Raw genomic sequence first — 19,694 nt, 5'->3', positions numbered from 1 at the left:
GGTCTTGCTAAACGCGACTGTAACTAGAGCAACTTCAACACCAATAGCTCTTCCCTTCTTGCACCCTTCCTCTAACAAATAGCCTTTCCTTGGGCTCTCTGATATTCAAATTGATTTGAAAATGTATTCTTACGTGCCTTTTTAGCCTTTGACGTGTGGATACTCTCCACAAAGAAGTCAATGTAGAACACGCATGCATCTTAGCCACAAGACCTTGGATGGAACCAAATTTCATCCTTGGCTTATAGTAAATATTGTCTAGATTCCAAATTACAAAACCATCTTTGATGATCTTGGTGATGTCCTGCCATACTGAAAGTGAATTGGCCAAGGAAATCTCATTGACCTCATTGGGATTGGGCCATCACACATTTGAGAATGCTGGCTGAAGGAGTACGAGTGAAAGTGCGACGCGAGAGAGAGTGCGAGAAGAAGAGCACGACGATATGGTGAACTCCCTCTACGGTAATGTGTAGAGCATAGTGAGTTCTTATTAGGTTTTTACAAAAGAATATGTGTACATACCTGGCGGCCCGCCCACTTACCTGGGTGACCACATTGGGCGTTATACCCCAACAACCTCCCACTTAAAGTCCAATGTGGTACTTTAAGTGTGAGAGAAGCTACTATACAAACTAATATACAAGAGATGTAGAGAAGTGATGTACTACCCTACACCTAACTGCTTGCGAAAATTCGCAAAGCTCTCTGAGGGAAGTCCTTTTGTAAGTAGATCAGCAGGATTCTCTGTGGTGTGAACTTTGACAAGCTGAAGTTGCTTATCCTCGAGCATTTCCCTGATGAAATGATACTTCACATCCACATGCTTTGTCTTTGAGTGATAAACTGGATTGCGAGCCAATTGTATAGCACTTTGACTATCACAATATAACATAGGCATCTCTTCTTTGATTCCCAAATATGTTACTAGTCGATTAAGCCAAATTGATTCTTTGCATGCCTCTGATGCTGCAACATATTCAGCCTCTGTAGTAGACTGAGTAACACAATCTTGTAATCTAGAACACCATGATACTGCTCCACCAGCCAATGTAAAGACATACCCTGACGTAGACCTTCGGTTGTCTAAGTCACCTGCATAATCTGAGTCTGTAAAACCCTTTACACTTAGCTCCTGACTCCCATAGCATATACGCATACTCTTTGTAGCTTTCAGGTATCTCAATATTCCTTTCACTGCCTCCCAATGTTTCTTGCCTGGGTTTGACATGTATCGACTTACTACTCCCACTGCAAATGCAATGTCTGGGCGAGTAGCAATCATTTCATACATCAAACTATTCACTGCAGACGCATATGGAATCTTATCCATTTCAGCCTGTTCTTCCTCAGACACAGGACAATCTTGTTTGCTAATTTTCACATATGGTGGCAATGGAACACTCAATGCCTTTCCCTTCTCCGTATTGAAACGTTGCAAAACCTTGTCAATATACTCTGTTTGAGATAACCAAATCAACTTCTTTGATCTGTCTCTCTCAATGCGCATACCAAGTATATGACTTGCCTCACCCATGTCTTTCATGTCAAACGATTTTGCCATCTTTGACTTCAAAGCTGAAATTTCTTCCAAGTGATTGCCAGCAATCAACATGTCATCCACGTACAAAATAAGGATCAGCCAACTGCCATCCTTAGCCTTCTTTGTATATAGACAGTGATCGAACTCACTACGTTTGTAGCCTTGAGAAAGCATAAACTTGTGGAATTTATGGTACCATGCCCTCGGTGATTGTTTTAAGCCATAAAGACTCTTTAACAATTGGCATACCCAATCTTCCTTGCCTTTCTCAACAAACCCTTCTGGCTGCTGCATGTAAATTTCCACATCTAAATCACCATGAAAGAACGCTGTCTTGACATCCATTTGGTGCAACACCAAATCTAATATGGCAACCAATGCAAGAAAGCATCTCAATGTAGTCATCTTGACCACCGGAGAGAAGACTTGTTCTTGCTTAAAGCCCTTGGCAACAAGCCTTGCTTTGTACTTTGGCTGACTATCATGAGCGGTGATCTTATACCTGCAAACCCATTTACAAGGTAGAGCCTTTTTGCCCCGTGGTAATTTAACTAGCTTCCATGTCTTGTTTTTATGCAGAGCTGTCATCTCTGACTACATGGCCAATTGCCAATTCCCGGAGTCCTTTATTTGCACTGCTTCCTTGTAACATGAAGGCTCATTGCAATCAGTCAACATGGCATAGTTCATAGATAGAACAAACCTATCAGGAGGTCACGCGACACGTCCAGATCTACGCACAATAGGTGGCTCAGGGTCGGCCATAACCTGTGGTTCCACTCTATCCTGTCCTTGCTCCTCTTGAGCCCTGACATTTTGTCTTGCACGTGCAGGTCCATCTTCTTGGAAGACAACTCTTCTAATCTCCTCAACCCTCTCTGGTTCAGAATGATGTTTGGATTCATTAAAGTGAACATCATTGTTGCGGACAACCTTTCTAGATTCGGGATCCCAAAGTCTGTACCCCATCTCACTAGAACTACCATAGCCTAGAAAGATGCACTTTCTACTCTTTGGCTCAAGTTTGTTCCTAAATTCCTTTGGAACGTGAGTATATGCCTCACAGCCAAAGACTCTGAGATGCTTGTATGAGGGCATTTTGCCTGACCATACCATCTCTGGCACTGAATCCTTCTGCAAAACCTTGCTAGGAGATCTATTTACAAGATGAACAGCTGTTGATACAGCTTCAGCCCAAAACCCATTTGGCAGTTGTGCATTAGACAACATACTTCTGACCTTCTCTTGTATGGTCCTATTCATCCTCTCAGCAACACCATTTTGAGGAGGATTGTAAGGAGCAGTAAGTTCACGTTTTATACCTTTTGACTCACAAAAGTCCTGAAAGGCCTTTGAAACATACTCTCCACCATTGTCAGTGCGTAAGCATTTAAGCTTCTTACCACTCTGATTCTCCACAAGTGTCACAAACGTTTTGAAAACACTAAACGCTTCATCCTTGTGCTTGAGAAAGTAAACCCATACTTTCCTCGAGTAATCATCTATAAATGTCATAAAGTAAGAAGCTCCCCCTAGAGATAGGTTAGGCATAGGTCCACACAAATCACTATGAACAAGTGCCAACTGTGTATCTCTTCTACTGTGTCTATGCTTATGTGGCTGCTGTGTTTGCTTACCATACAAACAATGTTCACAGAATTCAAAATCATTAAATGAAAAGCCAGGCAAATAACCAGAATGAGACAAGATCTCCATTCCCTTCTTGGACATATGTCCTAACCGGCTATGCCACAAAGAAACGTTCAGCTACTCGGTTACATTGATTACATTTTTAGAGACATTTGATACATAAATCATTTAAAGTCCTCCAGACTTTACTCCATGTGCTACTGTCATAGAACCCTTGTAAACTGACCTCTGAACCAATATCAACCTGTCAAATGAACCAAGAAAGCTTCAGATTCTGCATAAATTTCGGCAGAGTCTCCTTTGTAAAATGGCTCTAGTGTACTCAAAAACAGACCAAAAAATAGCTCAAAAAACACAGTCTCTCTGACATTGTAAGCTGCGGGTAAACCTGTCCTACACGTGTACTGTCTCTCACTGTCCTGTCACTGTCCTGTAAGCATAGACTGCGACAATGCCTCAACGGCAGTAAATCAAAGATGCAATCCCAATTGTCTAACTCACACTCAATACATCCTAGCTGCCTATCTAAGGGTGCTCGAGGGATCGCTCCAAGATCTGTGTCACCGAAAGGATCTCAACATTCGAGAATCCCCCAGCTCAATAAAACCTCACTCGACCCTCAACAAAGGCTGCAGTAAATCTGACAGTACATAGACTTCTCACAAAGTCATACATCCACAAATTTCCCACTGTATGCTGTAACCGTTGCGGAGGTTCTTTGCTCCGTGACTCACAGCCAGCAAACCCTCAACAGACATACATCATCTCTGACAATACATCCCATGTGGAAGTACCTGCAATGTCAGGATGAAATCTGGAATATCAAGCAGCAAACACAAGCTACCTGATGAACTAGTGGATGTCGCCTACAGTCTGTGTGTAGATGCACCCGTGTCGTATGTGACACGCCTCCAAGAACTGTGAGCCGTCCTTCGATGTGTAGACAGCCACAAATCAACACTCTGGGAGTGTCGATTTCCTCAGCACCTACAGTCGTAGGCCGAAAAAACCCAAATTTATAGAGTCGGATCTGCACCCGCTGAGACCACGTAGTCGAAAATGGCCAGCGCAGACCTTTGTCGAAGCCGAACGGTGGCCGAGATGACCTCAGAATGAAATTCTGACAACACCAAGCCCTTTGGGCCCTCCCACGAGATTTGGGGCCGTGTCTTCGCCTGTCGAATTTCACTCCAATTTGAGTTGGTGACTCTAGCCTCCTGCAGTGCTGCCTCGAGCCTCGATCTGAGCTCTAATACTAGTTGAAGGAGTACGAGCGGAAGTGCGACGCGAGAGAGTGCGAGAAGAAGAGCACGATGATATGGTGAACTCGCTCTACTGTAATGTGTAGAGCATAGTGAGTTCTTATTAGGTTTTTACAAAAGAATATGTGTGCATACCTGGCGGCCCGCCCACTTACCTGGGCGACCACATTGGGCTTTATACCCCAACACTGGCTACCAGCCACTTCTGCAGCTTGAGAGAACCCATGGACTTCACGCGAGGTGACACTCACTATTCGCCTCTCTCTCTCTCTCTCTCTCTCTCTCTCTCTCTCTCTCTCTCTCTCTCTCTCTCTCTCTCTCTCTCTCTCTCTCTCTCTCTCTCTCTCTCTCTCTCTCTCTCTCTCTCTGTGTGTGTGTGTGTGTGTGTGTGTGTGTGTGTGTGTGTGTGTGTGTGTGTGTGTGTGTATGGACACATACTTAGGCCCTGGCTCTGATTCTATCGATAGAGAGTACATGGAATGCAGCTTGACAATGGGGACCACTAGAATGGTATAACCTCTCTATCATACAAGTGTGGTAGATTCGTTATGTCATTTCCCTCTTGAATAACAGGTCTCAAGTTCAACTCTCCTCGTCCGGATAGATCTTTAAGGTCACTCGGGATAGTTCTTGTGTGTGTGGGTGTTGGGTGTGCTAATAAAGAGGAAAATGGTATAATATTTTTATCACCGAAGTGTGGTAGATTGGCTATGCCATTTCCCTCTTGAATAAGAGGTCTTTAGAACAACTCTCCTCGTTGGATAGATCTTTAAGGTCTCTTGGGATAGTTTCCTACGAAGTTAAAATTATCTCCTTCTTCTTCTTCTTCTTCTCCCTCTCTCTCTCTCTCTCTCTCTCTCTCTCTCTCTCTCTGACTTCATGCCAGCTTCCTCTCCCTGGTCGCCGTCTCGTCCCCCACTACCTATGAGATTTCATGAGCCGCGATGCTATGAAATAAAGGCATCTTTGCCTGATTCTTGTATTTAACGATATAAAATGAATCGTGGGCACATACTGTTCCAGGGTTTATTTTTATGCAATGCAAAGCTCTCTCTCTCTCTCTCTCTCTCTCTCTCTCTCTCTCTCTCTCTCTCTCTCTCTCTCTCTCTCTCTCTATAATATATATATGTATATGTATATATATATATACGTGACTTTCTGAGGTAAGCGAAATGCATGGGAGCTCAATATCATGATGCTTGCTGGACCTCATGCACTAAGGAGGAGAGCAGCCGTAAGAGGATTCTCTAACCTGGCAGCTCCGGGAAGTTCCACAACATCAGCAGCAGCACCATCATCAAATATCTGTACGAGAAAGGACACCTCGACGAAGCTTTGGAATCTCTCCTCTGCACACCTAGAAACCCCCCTCTTGACGCATACCTTGCCCTCTTGAAGGCCTGCATTACCAGACAATCCCTGCCCATCACCTTGCTTGTTTACACCCATCTCACCTTGCAAGTTTCCAACTTTGCGCTGTGAGAGAGAGAGAGAGAGGCATCTGCCCCGCTGCTGTCTTGCCAGCCAGTTGCTTCTTCTTGTAGGCGTCGAAGAGGTAACCGTCCAGGAAAACTACCTGTAGCATCCACGCCAGCATGTATGGCTACATGTAGTTCATTTTTGGGATAATTACCAAAATAACCCTTTAATTTGTGGAAATTCCTAATACATAGCTACTATTATTCGCTCGTCTTTTAAAAAATTCAATAGATGGGTATATTCCGCGTTTTATCCCCCGCCCCGCCCCCCTCCTTTGCTCTATCTGAGCCCGCCTCCCTTCTTCCTCTGCTTTCTCCCGGCTCCTCCCCTACCTCCCTTCCCCTCCTCTCCTCTTGGCGCACAATTTCTTCCCCACTCTGCTTCCAAGACACCTTGCCTATAGAGAGTGCTTTCGCTATCCACGCACATATAGAATTGAAGCGAGGAGGGAGAATATGCATGTGAGAGAGAGAGAGAGAGAGAGAGAGAGAGAGAGAGAGAGAGAGACGGCCTTCACTACCACGACAGCATTGAGGGAAGGAAAGAGAGAATGTCCTTCACAGGCTTCTGTGCATGCAACAGAGAGGGATAAACGTGGTTTGCAAAAACTTTGTTGCGCATGCGACAAAGAGAGAATGAGAGAATTCACACCATACATGTCTGCAAGGAGTCGCCTCCCGAAATAGAAAGGGAGGGAGAGAGAGAGAGATAGAGAGAGAGAGAGTCGCTACGACTAGAAAGAGGAAATCTGTAAAAGATTATGCATTTTTTAATATAAAAAAATTGAACCACCTGCTACCTTTCAAATTAAAAAATCTCCCAATGCCACAATGGTACATACTGGCTCCGCTGATATTATATTCATCGAATACTCATCAGATTCTAGTTCTGAGTTGAGATCTCTCTCAAGAGAGTAAAAGGCGGATGAGGAGTTCGAACGCGCGACATAATTATGGTACGACCTCACAATGTTCTCGTAGCCAACACAGCATGCAATAGGTGTTGCGATGTTGAGAACAATTCCCTACATATAAAAAATAGCCTAAACCTCCTCCACTTCCATAGCTGCCAGTTCCCTGCTTGACGGAATGCAGAGCAGCTGCAGCATGTGGCTGGAGCATGAGCATCCGAATTCGCCTCGCATCTCCCCCCTCGCTCAGACGTTTATCTGCAAACTTCGACACCTCCCATTCAACTTCGAAATGGATCTCGCGTGATTCTATCGTTTTTCCGATTTTCCCCAGCTGGGTACCCAACTAAAATAGATACAAGGGTATTTTGGGAATTTTTGAAATTTGAGGTGTATTTTGGGACTTTCCACAAATTAGAGGGGTATTTTGGTGATTTTCCCTTCATTTTTTGAACAATCGTGCCAATGTTTGCAGGAGTGACACGTAAAGATTTCCATTCCACACCGGCGCGGATGGCTATAGGCAATTACATTATGCACCAAATAATTTCCTTGTTACATGTGGCACTCATACAAGGAAAATGAAACAACCCCGCTGGCTACCTGTAGAAACTCATAGGTAAAGATTTCCATTAGAAACTTGCATGTAGCCATTCGCACCGGTTTAGATGGCTACAGACACTTCCATTATGTACCAAATAACTTTCTTGTCACATGTGGGTACTCTTACAAGGCAAGTTGAACACCCTAGCTAACACACATGAAGGTCTCATCTGACTATAAAGTGTTCATGATGCCTCCTCGTGATCTAAAGTTCAAGACATTTAAGTGTCATTCTTGCCTCTAATAAAAGGAATGTCTTTTTCTTCTCGAGGAGGTTGCCCTAAACAACAAACGTCTCTTGCAATGTAGCTTCTTTCCATAATTTGTGCACACACATAAAATTGGGCATGTCCAAGGAGCAGACATATGTGACACGACCCACAATCTTTCATTCACATCATTTGAATGATGATAGATGTCTTGTTGCTATTCTAATGTACTTGCTTACTAAAACTTTATTTGTACCCCACAATGTCAACTTAGTTGATGGCTAGAGACACAACCATTGCAAGCATCATTGCGAGTACTTACACTAATTAAATAGCAATAGAGGGATATTAATTAATTGACACGTCAAAAGCTACAAATTAGACCTAATTTTACTGACTTAAGTTGACCTCGTATGGCATGCTTTTCTCATAAATAATTTCATGTAGTCATCCATGTTGCCAAATCCTCTCCATTCAAAAACCAAAGCTAGTGCTTATGGATTTCCCTTTTTTTCCACCTTTTATTGCATGTCCGCATCCGTGTTGGCACTCATACCTACAAGTAATAGAAAGAGATTTTTTTTTTTGGGTTATGCAATTCGTATGTGCCTGTAGGTTGTTGCATGCCTAACAATATTCCGGGGTTAAGCTCTGAAAAAATTGTATTTTAATTGAATAGATCACTTTCATGTTGACTTAGATAAGTTGATGGTCAACTCAAATCCAATATGGATTGATGCTAAAACATCATTGGAGCTTAAGCTCATGTATATACCTCCATTGCAAGCCTTGGCCAAAAACAAATTTTATAACTTGGATGCTAATAATAGAACTATTTCTTGGTGAACAATGATTGCAAAAAGCTTCTCTAGTATTATGGATGAAAACATTGGAGGGTGATTTCTATCATTATAATTGACCCAAAAAAGTGCCCAAAATTGCTTCTTTTTTTTTTTGCAATGCATGAACTTTTGAATTGAAATGTCACATTAAATTTTGATGGTTTTTTAAAAAGAATATAGAAATCAGTAACTATTTATATTGATATTGATGCTCTATGCTATAGCATAAGCACATAGGCTCTCATTTTCATGCATGTGCAAGATGAGCTTATAAATTTCTTGCATATAGGTGTCGCAAATTATAAAGATTATGTGGGAAGCCTACTTGAGAAGGATCAAAAGCTAATAGCAAGAGCAGGCAAGAAATATTGTTGAGGCAGAGAGTCTTGGTATCCACTTACTTATCCTTAAAAGTAGAAATTCAAAATCAAGTGGTATCCACTCATCCAACTAGAGGCATCTCTCTCTCTCTCTCTCTCTCTCTCTCTCTCTCACACACACACACACACACACACACACTCACACACACACACACACACATTGCTCGCTCGATTTTCTCCTTGCTCAAAAATATTCGCTCGCCATATGGTAGGACTCTCAACCGAAATTTTTGAAATTAAAAACGGCATGATATTAAGCTGAGACACATTTTTCCCGAACACTATCAAGCCTCTGTCTTTGTGTGTGTGTGTGTGTGTGTGTGTGTGTGTGTGTGTGTGTGTGTGTGTGTGTGTGAGAGAGAGAGAGAGAGAGAGAGAGAGAGAGAGAGAGCGAGAGCAAGAAGAAGATAATTTTAACGTCGTAGGAAGCTGTGAGAGAGAGAGAGAGAGAGAGAGAGAGAACTCTTGTGCTACGACCTGAATGCAAGGTAGAACTCCTATGTAGTACGAGTTCTGTTGTGTTTGTGTGTGTCAAGCCTTTGTCTTTGTGTGCGTTGGCCCTCACCTACTCCTGCATCCCCTCAGCGCTACTAGATGACCACTTTTTGCGACAGGCCCCCCTTCTCTTCATCTTACCTTCCTAACTACGTCAAAGAAACGTGATGCACCCAAACATCACGTGCGAGCACCAAAAAAAAGAGATTCAGCCTGTTAGCCTTCTCAAGTTCTTCTCCATGAGAGATTACATGTGCGTCAGAGAGCTTGGAACCATGGCATTTCCAGCAGGCAGCTTGGCATACTACACATAAATGTGGAGGGCGTGAACAATAAGGTGGTGCATGCAATGTGCATGTCATGAAATAATTAAAGCATGTCGGAGCGTGCCAAGCTTGGGCGGCATCACCGTGTCGTCATATGACGAGTTTGATCCGGGACATGGAGCCCGTGAAACGTAAGGTGATGGCCCGTCGACTGTGATGTGCATGTTAAATGAAGAGAAGCAAAGCATGTTGGAGTGTGCTATGTCATCGTCTGAGGAGTTTGATATTCAGTGACAATGTATATACATCCTGTCCCATGATTCCCCGGCCCATCATCCGACTCCTTCATCTTTTTCTTACTGTGCATTAGCCCACTCCGTCAACAATGCTTTCCTTTGACCCTTCAACTTCTTCTTGCAGTCAAGTCCCTCAATAGAGTTAGCGCAGTCTGTCGTCCCTCCTTTCTCATCCTACATACACTCCACCTTTGTGGTGCTCCCTTGACGTGGACACCCTTCCCTCGCGCATCCCCCCACTGCCAACTGGGTTGTTCGTCATCATTGAAGGGATGCCAAGCAGCCAACTGCGCAAGTGAATATTAGACCTTCAAGTTTTCAGGTGTTGCTAATTAAAAATTCACCTTTTTTTTACTTGGTGATCCAAAGGCTCTTTTCCTCCTATGTGATCACACAAGCCACCGCATGTCAGCTTCTCACTGGCAGCTTTTCCCGCTAGCAAAAAGCTAAAAAACCCGCTTAAATAATTAAAACGCCGCAAGCACCTTAGCTAGTACACTACAACGTCGCAACTTCTCCAGAAGCAATTCTCAGACAAATAAGACGTGCAGCACTTCACAAACAGAGGAGCTCGCAGGTTTCCTACAATCAGCTCGAACAGGCAGTTCCAGTTCGCAACAGGTTTGGTGACTCGACTCCAGATTATGCCAACTGATCATCGAGTGAAATTTGATATCTTCTATTTCAGCAACACTAGAACAGACCTCTGCCATGGCTTGATCGCACCAAATATCTGATCTTTGAGAGTGCTCATCACGTCGGCAAGCATCCGAAGTACCTTCCAGGTTGATGATCTGCGAACTATAACAAGTACCCAAGGTTTGCAAGGTCTTCGGCACTCCTTTCCGATTCTGCCCGATTTGTTGAATCGACATGAGTTATACTTGGAGCGGCATAATGCTAGCCGTAACTAGTTGCGCCTGCAGAAACGAGCTGAGTAAGGTAGTTGAAGCTGGACATACTGTTCAGCTGGCCACTGGGTCTTGTTGCACACAAAGCTGTTATGATCGCTACGGGGGAAGGCCCTAGTAGGCTTATAATTAGGTATTGAGGCTTCACTGCAAAAGAAGGCCGATTCCAATATGCCGATGGGGCAAACAATGACATTGTCTTGTTTTTCCTTGTGAGTGATTTTCATGGTTTTTGGGTTATCTATGGCTTGTGAAAGATGGAACCGTTTCTTGTCAGTCAAAAACAATCGGTTATGTTGAGAATGTGGGGCAAATATAGTTTTGAACTAAGCTACACAGACCATTGACACCACAGTGGGAAGGGAACTTACAGTAAGCATCATAGAAGACCCTAAAAAGCTGATGGTCAAAGAGCAAGCCAGTGGAATTGGAGAGGCAGAAAGTGTCGAGGTCGCCTATTGGAAATACACGGAGGAAGACAACACCGTTGCCTTCTTGAAGGCATTCTGGTGTGACATTGCTCTCTTGCTCCAAGGTAAGCCCTGAGCCATCCTGTTTGTAGATGATGCTGGTGCAGTTAATGCATTTAGAATATAGAGAGCTGCCAATTGAAATCGTTACTTCTAATGTAGTCAAGGGTGTAAAATTCAAAAGCCCAATTGTTGTTGTAGAGGCTGGAAGTAGTTGTATGGTTTGTGTGCAGGTGCTAGCCCGGGACAAGCACATATGTTGGCTCATCAAAGTTCTACCATAGTCATGAACACCACGGGAAATCTGTACATCCTCGGCACCAAGTCGAACTGAACGTAGAACTTGTCACTCGAGAGCTCTCTCTCTCTCTCTCTCTCTCTCTCTCTCTCTCTCTCTCTCTCTCTGGCGAGACGGTCTAGAGAGTGAGCGAGAGTGTTGTTAGGTAACGCTTTGAATTTTGAAGTTGATGGCCATCATAGAGAAATGAAATGATATATTAACTTCAAGATTGAGGCCAAAATGATATATTAACGTCTTCAAGAGGCCAAGATGACCTATGAGACACAAAGTGGTGAATCTGATACCATGTTTGGGTATAAAACATAGAAAATGTAACTAGAAGTGCTACTAGCTAGAACACACGAACACATACACACACACACACACACACACACACACACATAGAGTGATAGGAAGATCACACAAGATAGGAGACAAACTGCAATAAGAGAGAGCGAATAAGTCTTTCTTTTGTGAGCTTACTTAAAGATTGTGCTAAGAACAAGGATTTGTACCAAGGCAGTAGGATACATGCTGATATTCATAATAGTTGGTTACATGAAAAGAACAGTCAAGTGAAGTGCAATCCTCAAAGAGATTCCTATCCGCAATGTTGCCTATGGCATGCGAGTGGATGTCCCCGTGTCTAGGCTTAGGCATTATGTCCAACCATAGTCAGCAACCGCCAAGAGCTCAACATGTGGTGTGTGTGTGTGTGTGTGTGTGTGTGTGTGTGTGTGTGTGTGTGTGTGTGAGAGAGAGAGAGAGAGGGAGAGAGGCAACATGTACAATAGGTACGCTGACATATAGGGGCTTGATTATGCAGCATAACGTGCATGGGTTCGAAGCCTCAATTATGCACTGTTGGAGCTAAGAAGAAATCTTCCTTCGATAGTGCCACCACCGAAGGCGGCATCGTTGTACAAATGAACAGATGCAAGTATACAAAGAGAAGTAGGGGAATGGAGATTGATAGGGCTAGACAGAGAGCACGAAAATATTTAGAAAGAGAAGAGATCACACTAAACCTATGGTAAGAGGGGGGCGGGGGGAGAGACAAAGAGAACTTTTATTGATCTGCTTTTATGAAATTTGTCAATAGTGAGGAGTTTGAGGGTAAGAGGGGCCATGGCGTCGAAGGCGGCGCCATTTTACTAGTAGTAATAATAGACATGAGGAATGTAAAGGCCTCTCTTTTGAAGTAGAAAATCCCTCTCTCTCTCTCTCTCTCTCTCTCGCCCCAATTGTGAGTTTTTCCTATTGTGGGGAGAGGGAGAGAGTAGACTCCATATATAGAGAGTGAATTGTAGAAATAGACATGAGCCATCTTTTAAATGGAGAGCCCTTTGTTGCCAATCATAGGGTCTCCAAGTTGAGATTGAAGCATGCCTTAGAGTGATTATTACAGAGGGCCACATAGATTCTCGATGTCTCCAAAGCATGCAACTTGATAAACTTCAATCACAATAGTTGAGATCTGATCAACAATTTGAGTGAGTCTTACAATCTCTTAGGAGGAAGCTTTGCCATTTGTCTTGCAATATCATGGCTTACTACTTCTTTTTTGACTTTGCACCGTAGAGTTATGTCCCGGTTGTAGTGATTAGACTTGCTTAGCTTTGTTTGAGTGTGTTTACACAATCCTTCAAAATTGATCTGTACATATGTTCTTGATGAACCCTTCCTATTTACTTGGCAAGAAATCATATCCCTTCATTACCCCCATCACAAGATCTCTAAATAAACTTCAATAGTTCTTGCTAAGTGCCATTGTTTGCCTTCCTCCATTCCTTTAGAATCTATTAAGTAATCAAGCTAAAAATTAAAGAAATATACTGTAAAATCTCTGAATATCGTTTATTTAACCATAAAAGTATTCACATGAAGGCTTCCCAAGTTCTTAGAAAAAGGTTCATTTTCATCTTGGGTGGAGCCTAGCTCGGTGTCTGTCATGCTTTTTCGCAACTCTTCGCTCCTATATCCATGTTGCATAGTGTTTGTCTTTGTTGTGCGAGCAAGTGCATGTGTGATGCCAACATGTAGCATGGAAACCTGTTGTGGGTTTAAATTTCATAAGTCAAGACTTTATTTGACATGATCAAATGGAGCATTCCATCACAATGTTTAGTTGTTGATTTGATATTAATCCCGAGGACATTATCAAAATTAAGCAAAAAACATGACCTAGTAGCATTTACAAAACGGAAAGTCAAATTTTATTTGTCTAAAAATTTAAGTTAAAGGTCCAAAGTTGCACGTTGGCTAACCTGAACTAACTTTTGGCTTTAAACTTCAACAGATTACTTTACTGAATGAACAAGCTCACTCTACTTTGGACATTAATTACTCCAAAGATTTCATAAGAGCTTTGAGCTTCCTGTAAGAGGACCCATTCTCAAGGGAGCACTGGCCGCATCTCTCCTTCAACTTTGTTGCATTTTCTCTTACAAGTTTCCCTTCAGGACCCTCCATCAGAGCTCTAATGACTTTATCAATGTCCCCCTTTTCAATGAGGCCAGTATTCTCCTTGCTACATTTCACCCGAAGCCCAACCTTCCATTCGTCGACAATGAAACGTGCATTTAAAGGTTGATCTGCGAAGTAGGGCCAGCAAAGCATTGGTACTCCATTTGCTATTGATTCACTAGTGGAATTCCAACCACAATGTGTGAAAAACCCTCCCACAGAAGGGTGGGCAAGGACTTGCTGTTGAGGAGCCCAATTGATGACAAGGCCTTTCCCATCAGATTCTGACACAATCTGGGCAACACTAGAGGAGTAGTCGATGTCGTCCACCAGCCCAGCTCGAAAAACCCAAAGAAAACGTTGTTTGCTGGCGAGAAGGCCATTCAAAAACTCTTCATATTGGGTTTTTGAAAGGATAGTTATGCTCCCAAAGGAGATGTATAGAACAGATGAGGTGGGCTGTTGATCAAGCCAAGCCAAGCAACCTTTGTCTTCTTCCCACAAGCTAGTGGCACTCTCCTCGTTGAGGGATTCTACCCAAATCCCTACATCATAGATGGGAACATTGCAACATTTAGATAGAGTGGCAAAGGTGGAAGCCTCAAGATCTTCAAAGCTGTTGACGACGACGGCATGGGCTCGAGTGGCACAAACTTGCCATGATTTAGTTGAGTTGATCCACAGAGAGACGGTTTCATCTGTGACATGCTTGAAATGAGGAATATCTTCGTTGCGTAATGTTGGCAGGCCGGCAAGTTTGCAAAAAACCTTTCGCATTTCTATACCTGTTGCTGTTGATGCCTCCTTCACTACAAGACACCAAATTCTACATATCGAGGGTGGCCTAGGCCTTAAAACCTTAAGAGACTAATAATTCAACTTTACAAGGTAGCCTTGAGACCTTAAGACCTTAAGAACAGCAATGGCAAATTAGACTTTACAAATGCTGATTCCCTTTTGAGGACTAGATCGTAGCCACTAAACTCAAAGGAACTTTTGTGTATTATTGGCACTACATTAGAGCGTGTGTGTGTGTGCCTGTGTGTGTGTGTGTGTGAGAGAGAGAGAGAGAGAGAGAGAGAGACGAACCTTCTTCAAGAGAGACGAGCTCCCCTTGCGTGAGGTAATGGGTGAGCAGAAGGCGTGAAGCGCAGCACGGGTAGAGCACAATGCGGGGAATGCCGAGCTTATCGGCAACATCTTGAGTAGGCAACGTGATGTTGAAGTCGGAGAGGAGGCAGGTGACAGGAGGGCCATGTCGGCTGAGAGAGAGGATGAGCTGCTCGAGATCGGGGGCGATGGAGAGGAAGGCATGGAAGACTTCCAAGAAGGAGAGACTGAAGCCGTTGGAGAGGTCTACGCCGCGGCTGGGGAGGCGGACTCGGCGGACAAGTGAATGAGGGGCAGCAGCAGCCGGGCAAGGGTTGTGGTGCTCCTGTGCGAGAGGCGGGGCATCGGCGGCGTCGGCAGCGAAGTCGAGGTCGACGAAGGTGACGATGATGCCGGGTTGTTGCTTGGCTAGCAGCTTGCAGAAGCGCATGAGCGGGTTGAGATGTCCCTGCGCTGGAACGGGCACCGCGACCACATGATGCTGCTGCTTCGCCATCGCCATTCCCTCCCTCTCTGCACTAACCTATTGGCTTCACTCATGGATTTATCGATGTCCCCACCTTGGTCCCCAAGTTTTAGCAGCCATTCCATTGTTCAGCCGTTAAGGCCCTGCCTACACATGGACCACCTGCCTTTCCACAGATCCTTTAACCTTTGCTCTGATTTGCTCATGGCATGCGTAGGCACTAGGCAGTGGCAGGCCTCTAAAGGTTCTAGTAGTATGTTGCTACGATTTTGCAAGCACGTCAAATTAGAGGGTATCTCCTGAACTAGAAAGAAAATTGCAGCGACGTGGAGAGAGAGAGAGAGAGGAAAAAAAACAGGGGGAAAGGCCGTGTGTCAGCAGTTCCTTGAGAGGCGGGGATTTTTTTTTGGACGTATCGCACAACCGCGGAGTTTTTCTCCCTCGTGGAATTGAGCTACGGGCGCGGAGTTTTTCTCCCTCGATGAGAATGCGTGCAACGCAGGGGACTTGTGTGCAGGTACAGACGATGCAACCCGTGCGAAGAGCATCAGTTCATGCACTAAGAGAAAGGGAGGTTGAGACGGAGGAAAAGAGATAGCGAGAGAGGGAGAGAGAGTTGCTGGCCTCCGTCTACTGCGCATAACGACTCGCTGCAACCAATTGAGCGCCGACCTAGGTGGCAGGGCATAGTGGGGGCAAGGTTGCGCAAAAGAAGAGAGAGGGCGAAGGCAATGGCAAGAGCAGCCAGGGTGACTGCGCCGCAGGAACACGGGCAAACAGGCGAGGCTTGACTTCGACGTAGCCGGGTAGAGGAATCTGGCAAATTAATTAATTAATAGAGGCGAGTGTAGACCCAGTATGGATGTCTGGACGATTTCACAAAAATCGTTTTAAGGGGAATCTCTCGTGGTGATCCATTTCGAGTACAGGTTAGTGAGAGGAGAAACACGTGGTTGATGAAGTCGAAGCCGCTTCCAATCCTTAATTTACCTTTCATTAAGACATGGCCGGCGTCGAAGCCCGCCTCTCTCTCTCTCTCTCTCTCTCTCTCTCTCTCTCTCTCTCTCTCTCAGACTACGCACATGCACAATAACCGGCGTCAAAACAGTGGCCAACACTGCCGACGGCATGGATGTCTGGACGATTTCACAAAAATCGTTTTAAGGGGAATCTCTCGTGGTGATCCATTTCAAGACAGGTTAGTGAGAGGAGAAACACGTGGTTGATGAAGTCGAAGCCGCTTCCAATCCTTAAGCTTTGCACAGTGACAATGGAGGCAAGAACATCTCCTCCGAGTTCAAGGACTTTTGCAGTAAAAGAGGCGTTAGAAGATATTTTACCACGCCTTACAAACCAACCCAAAACGGTGTGTCTGAGAGGATGAATAGAACCATTCAAGAACGGGTCACTTCTATGTTGTCTACAGCCAACTTACCTCAAGAATTTTGGGGAGAAGCTGTTTTGATGGGTGCTTACTTGATCAATTGGTCACCTATTACACCACTAAAGTACAAGGTTTTGCAGGAGATGTGGACAGGCATTATGTGTATTTTTGGGTGTGAGGCATTCTCACATGTGCCAAAAGTGCTTAGACAAAAGATGGATCCCAAATAACACAAATGCATCTTCATAGGATACGGTGTAGATGGAGAGATGGGATATCGTCTCTAGCACCCGGAACCAAAGAAGGTCATACGTAGCTCATAGGTGATATTCAATGAGTCTAAGATGCATAAAAAGCCAGTGAAAGACATTGAGTATTGTAGAGTATGGTTTGAGGATAGTGATAGTGATGCACCTTTCACTAGTACACATAGACATGTTGCTCTAGAGAGAGTGGAATCCAATAGTCAGGCACTTTGGAGATCTACTCGTACATCTCGTGCACCTGAGCGTTTTGAGCCAGGATTAAACTACTTGCTAGTCATTGATTGCGTTGAAGCCACTTGCTACAAAGAGGACAGTTAAATGGATGATAGTGTGAAGTGGGAAGAGGCTATGCCATCTAAGTATAACTCAATTTTAGCCAATGAAACTTGGAAATTGACAAAGTTATCTATGGGTAAACAGGCATTGCCATGCAAATGGGTATACAAGAAGAAGTATATCACAGATGATTCCGAGCCTAAGTATAAGGCAAGAGGTAGAGTATGTTGTTGTTTCTAGTTCCAGTAAGGAAGCTGTGTGGTTATCTTGTCTAGTGGGAGACTTTAGTATACACCAAACTCTAGTGCTACATTGTGACGGTCAGAGAAAGTGTAATTGTTTTAGCAAAGAACCCTGTGTTTCACTCCAAGTCGAAACACATAGAGGTCAGGTATCATGTGATATGGGATATTTTTGCTACCAAACGCATTGAGTTAGTCAAAGTTCACACGGATGAAAACCTAGTGGATGCTCTAACAAAGAGCCTAGCCTTAGAGCGGTTTGCACATTGCATAGAGATGATGGGTGTAGGGTAAAACTACAGTCATGCTTCACGGTTTTTGTACATTTGTACATAGTAGCCCTTACATTCTTTAGCCACTTGGGCCACATTGGCCTTCAAGTGGGATATTGTTAGGTTTCAAGCCAATGGCCCGTGTTTGTTATGGCCATGTAGGTGACCGCCCATCTATTATTTGGTTATGATGGGAAAATAAGGAGGAAGAGAATATTCACTCTTTAATGCTCTACCAAACATAGGTCTGTCTCTCCATCCCCTTCCTTTTCTCTCCTTCCCTTGCACTCGCCAACCACACCCACACATTGCACACTAAGTAATACACTCTCTGTTGTGTGCCTTGAGATTCCTTCGTCTTCTCCAAGATGTGTGTGTTTTCCTGCAACCTTAATTCCAACAATTAGTATCCGAGCAGATTGCATCCTCCTATGCTTAGTCGCCACAACAACTCCAGCACATGCCTGCTCACTTTCTCCGATTTCTATGAGCTTTGGTGAGGGTTTGCAGGTCAACAAATATTTTGGGAGAGCTCATAGAGCATGATCTACTCATTTGGGCTCATTTCGGCCTCCGTTTCTACTACAAGCAGTACAGGCTATTTCGTCATTTTGTGCAAAAGTTTTGTTAGTGATGTTTTTTGCATAATAGGTCCCTTACAGTCTTCTATGGTTTGTTCCATATAGCACGTGTTGTTTGCGCTTTCCTTCTCTTTTTGGGTATTTTCACATCATCAAGTGCAGCATGTACCATGGCTGACAACAACACAGATGTGTTCAAGATGTTTGTTACTAAGGACAAATTGTATGGGGACAATTACCCTATGTGGTCTTATATGATGCAATATGTTCTTGTGGATCGAAGGGCATTTGGAACATTGTGCAAGGCATTGATGTATCTCCTAGTTTTGAGGATACAAACGATGTTGAGGATGTTGCAGGTCTTACTGCAAGGATTTTTGTTGTTAGAGTTGTTTTGCCTACGGTAGAACAAGCTCGTTGTTGGGATGTAAAAGATGCGCATGTTCATGCATTGCTTGCATTGTCTGTGAAGCGTACTATTACTCTTCACATTTGTTCAGTGAGATCTACAAAACTGGCTTTCTAGCTGGTCTTTTTGCAAGTCAAAAATGAGGCAAAAGTTGCATTGCTGCGTAAAGAGCTGGAGTCGAAGATTATGCATGAGGAAGATGACATGTACACTTTCCTTTCTGGTGTCAAGGATATCAATGAGAAACTTATTTATGTAGGTGAAGTCATTTCAAATAGTTCCCTTGTGCAGAATATTCTTGATGACTTGCCAAATTCTTACCAGACTTTTGCTAGTACTTGGAGACTTATGACCCAAGGAAATTCTGAAGTTGTCAAGTTTGATGCATTATGCACATTGTTGTTGCAAGAATTACTTTTTAGAAAAAATAGGACTAGACAGTGTGCAATTGAACAGGCCTTTATTGATGCTCAAAGAAAGGGTGGTAATAGCAATGTAGCGACTTCTCATGGTTCTTCTACGGCGAGCAGTAAATCACTTGTTCCTAATGCTTCTGCTGACAACAATTCATCTGGGAATTCTAGTGAAAAGGGCAGAAAGAAGATGTGTTGCCACTGTTGTAAAGC

The 19,694-nt window shown here is 43.8% G+C and overlaps 1 protein-coding gene across 3 annotated transcripts; it reads right to left on the bottom strand.

Annotated features, from left to right (window-relative positions):
* Window positions 1-13,789: 13,789 nt before the first annotated feature.
* Window positions 13,790-15,777, bottom strand: LOC147446044 (UDP-glycosyltransferase 85A7-like). 3 transcript variants are annotated; one of them, XM_086525370.1, is made up of 2 exons: window positions 15,152-15,777; window positions 13,790-14,760 (listed from the first exon to the last, which is right to left on the bottom strand). In XM_086525370.1, the coding sequence occupies exons 1-2, from the start codon at window positions 15,672-15,674 to the stop codon at window positions 13,940-13,942; spliced, it is 1,344 nt and encodes a 447-aa protein (XP_086381496.1). In that variant the 5' UTR covers window positions 15,675-15,777; the 3' UTR covers window positions 13,790-13,939. The 3 variants fall into 3 exon arrangements, with proteins under 3 accessions (XP_086381496.1, XP_086381495.1, XP_086381497.1); XM_086525369.1 differs by having other exon boundaries at window positions 13,790-14,871; window positions 15,152-15,774; XM_086525371.1 differs by having other exon boundaries at window positions 13,790-14,607; window positions 15,152-15,774.
* Window positions 15,778-19,694: the final 3,917 nt, after the last annotated feature.

This window comes from Adiantum capillus-veneris, chromosome 12 (assembly GCF_014529385.1).
Source record: "Adiantum capillus-veneris isolate H3 chromosome 12, ASM1452938v2, whole genome shotgun sequence".
Classification (NCBI taxonomy): domain Eukaryota; kingdom Viridiplantae; phylum Streptophyta; class Polypodiopsida; order Polypodiales; family Pteridaceae; genus Adiantum; species Adiantum capillus-veneris.
The sequence above is the reverse complement of the archived record's forward strand: the minus strand, read 5'-3'. Positions and strand labels throughout refer to the sequence as shown.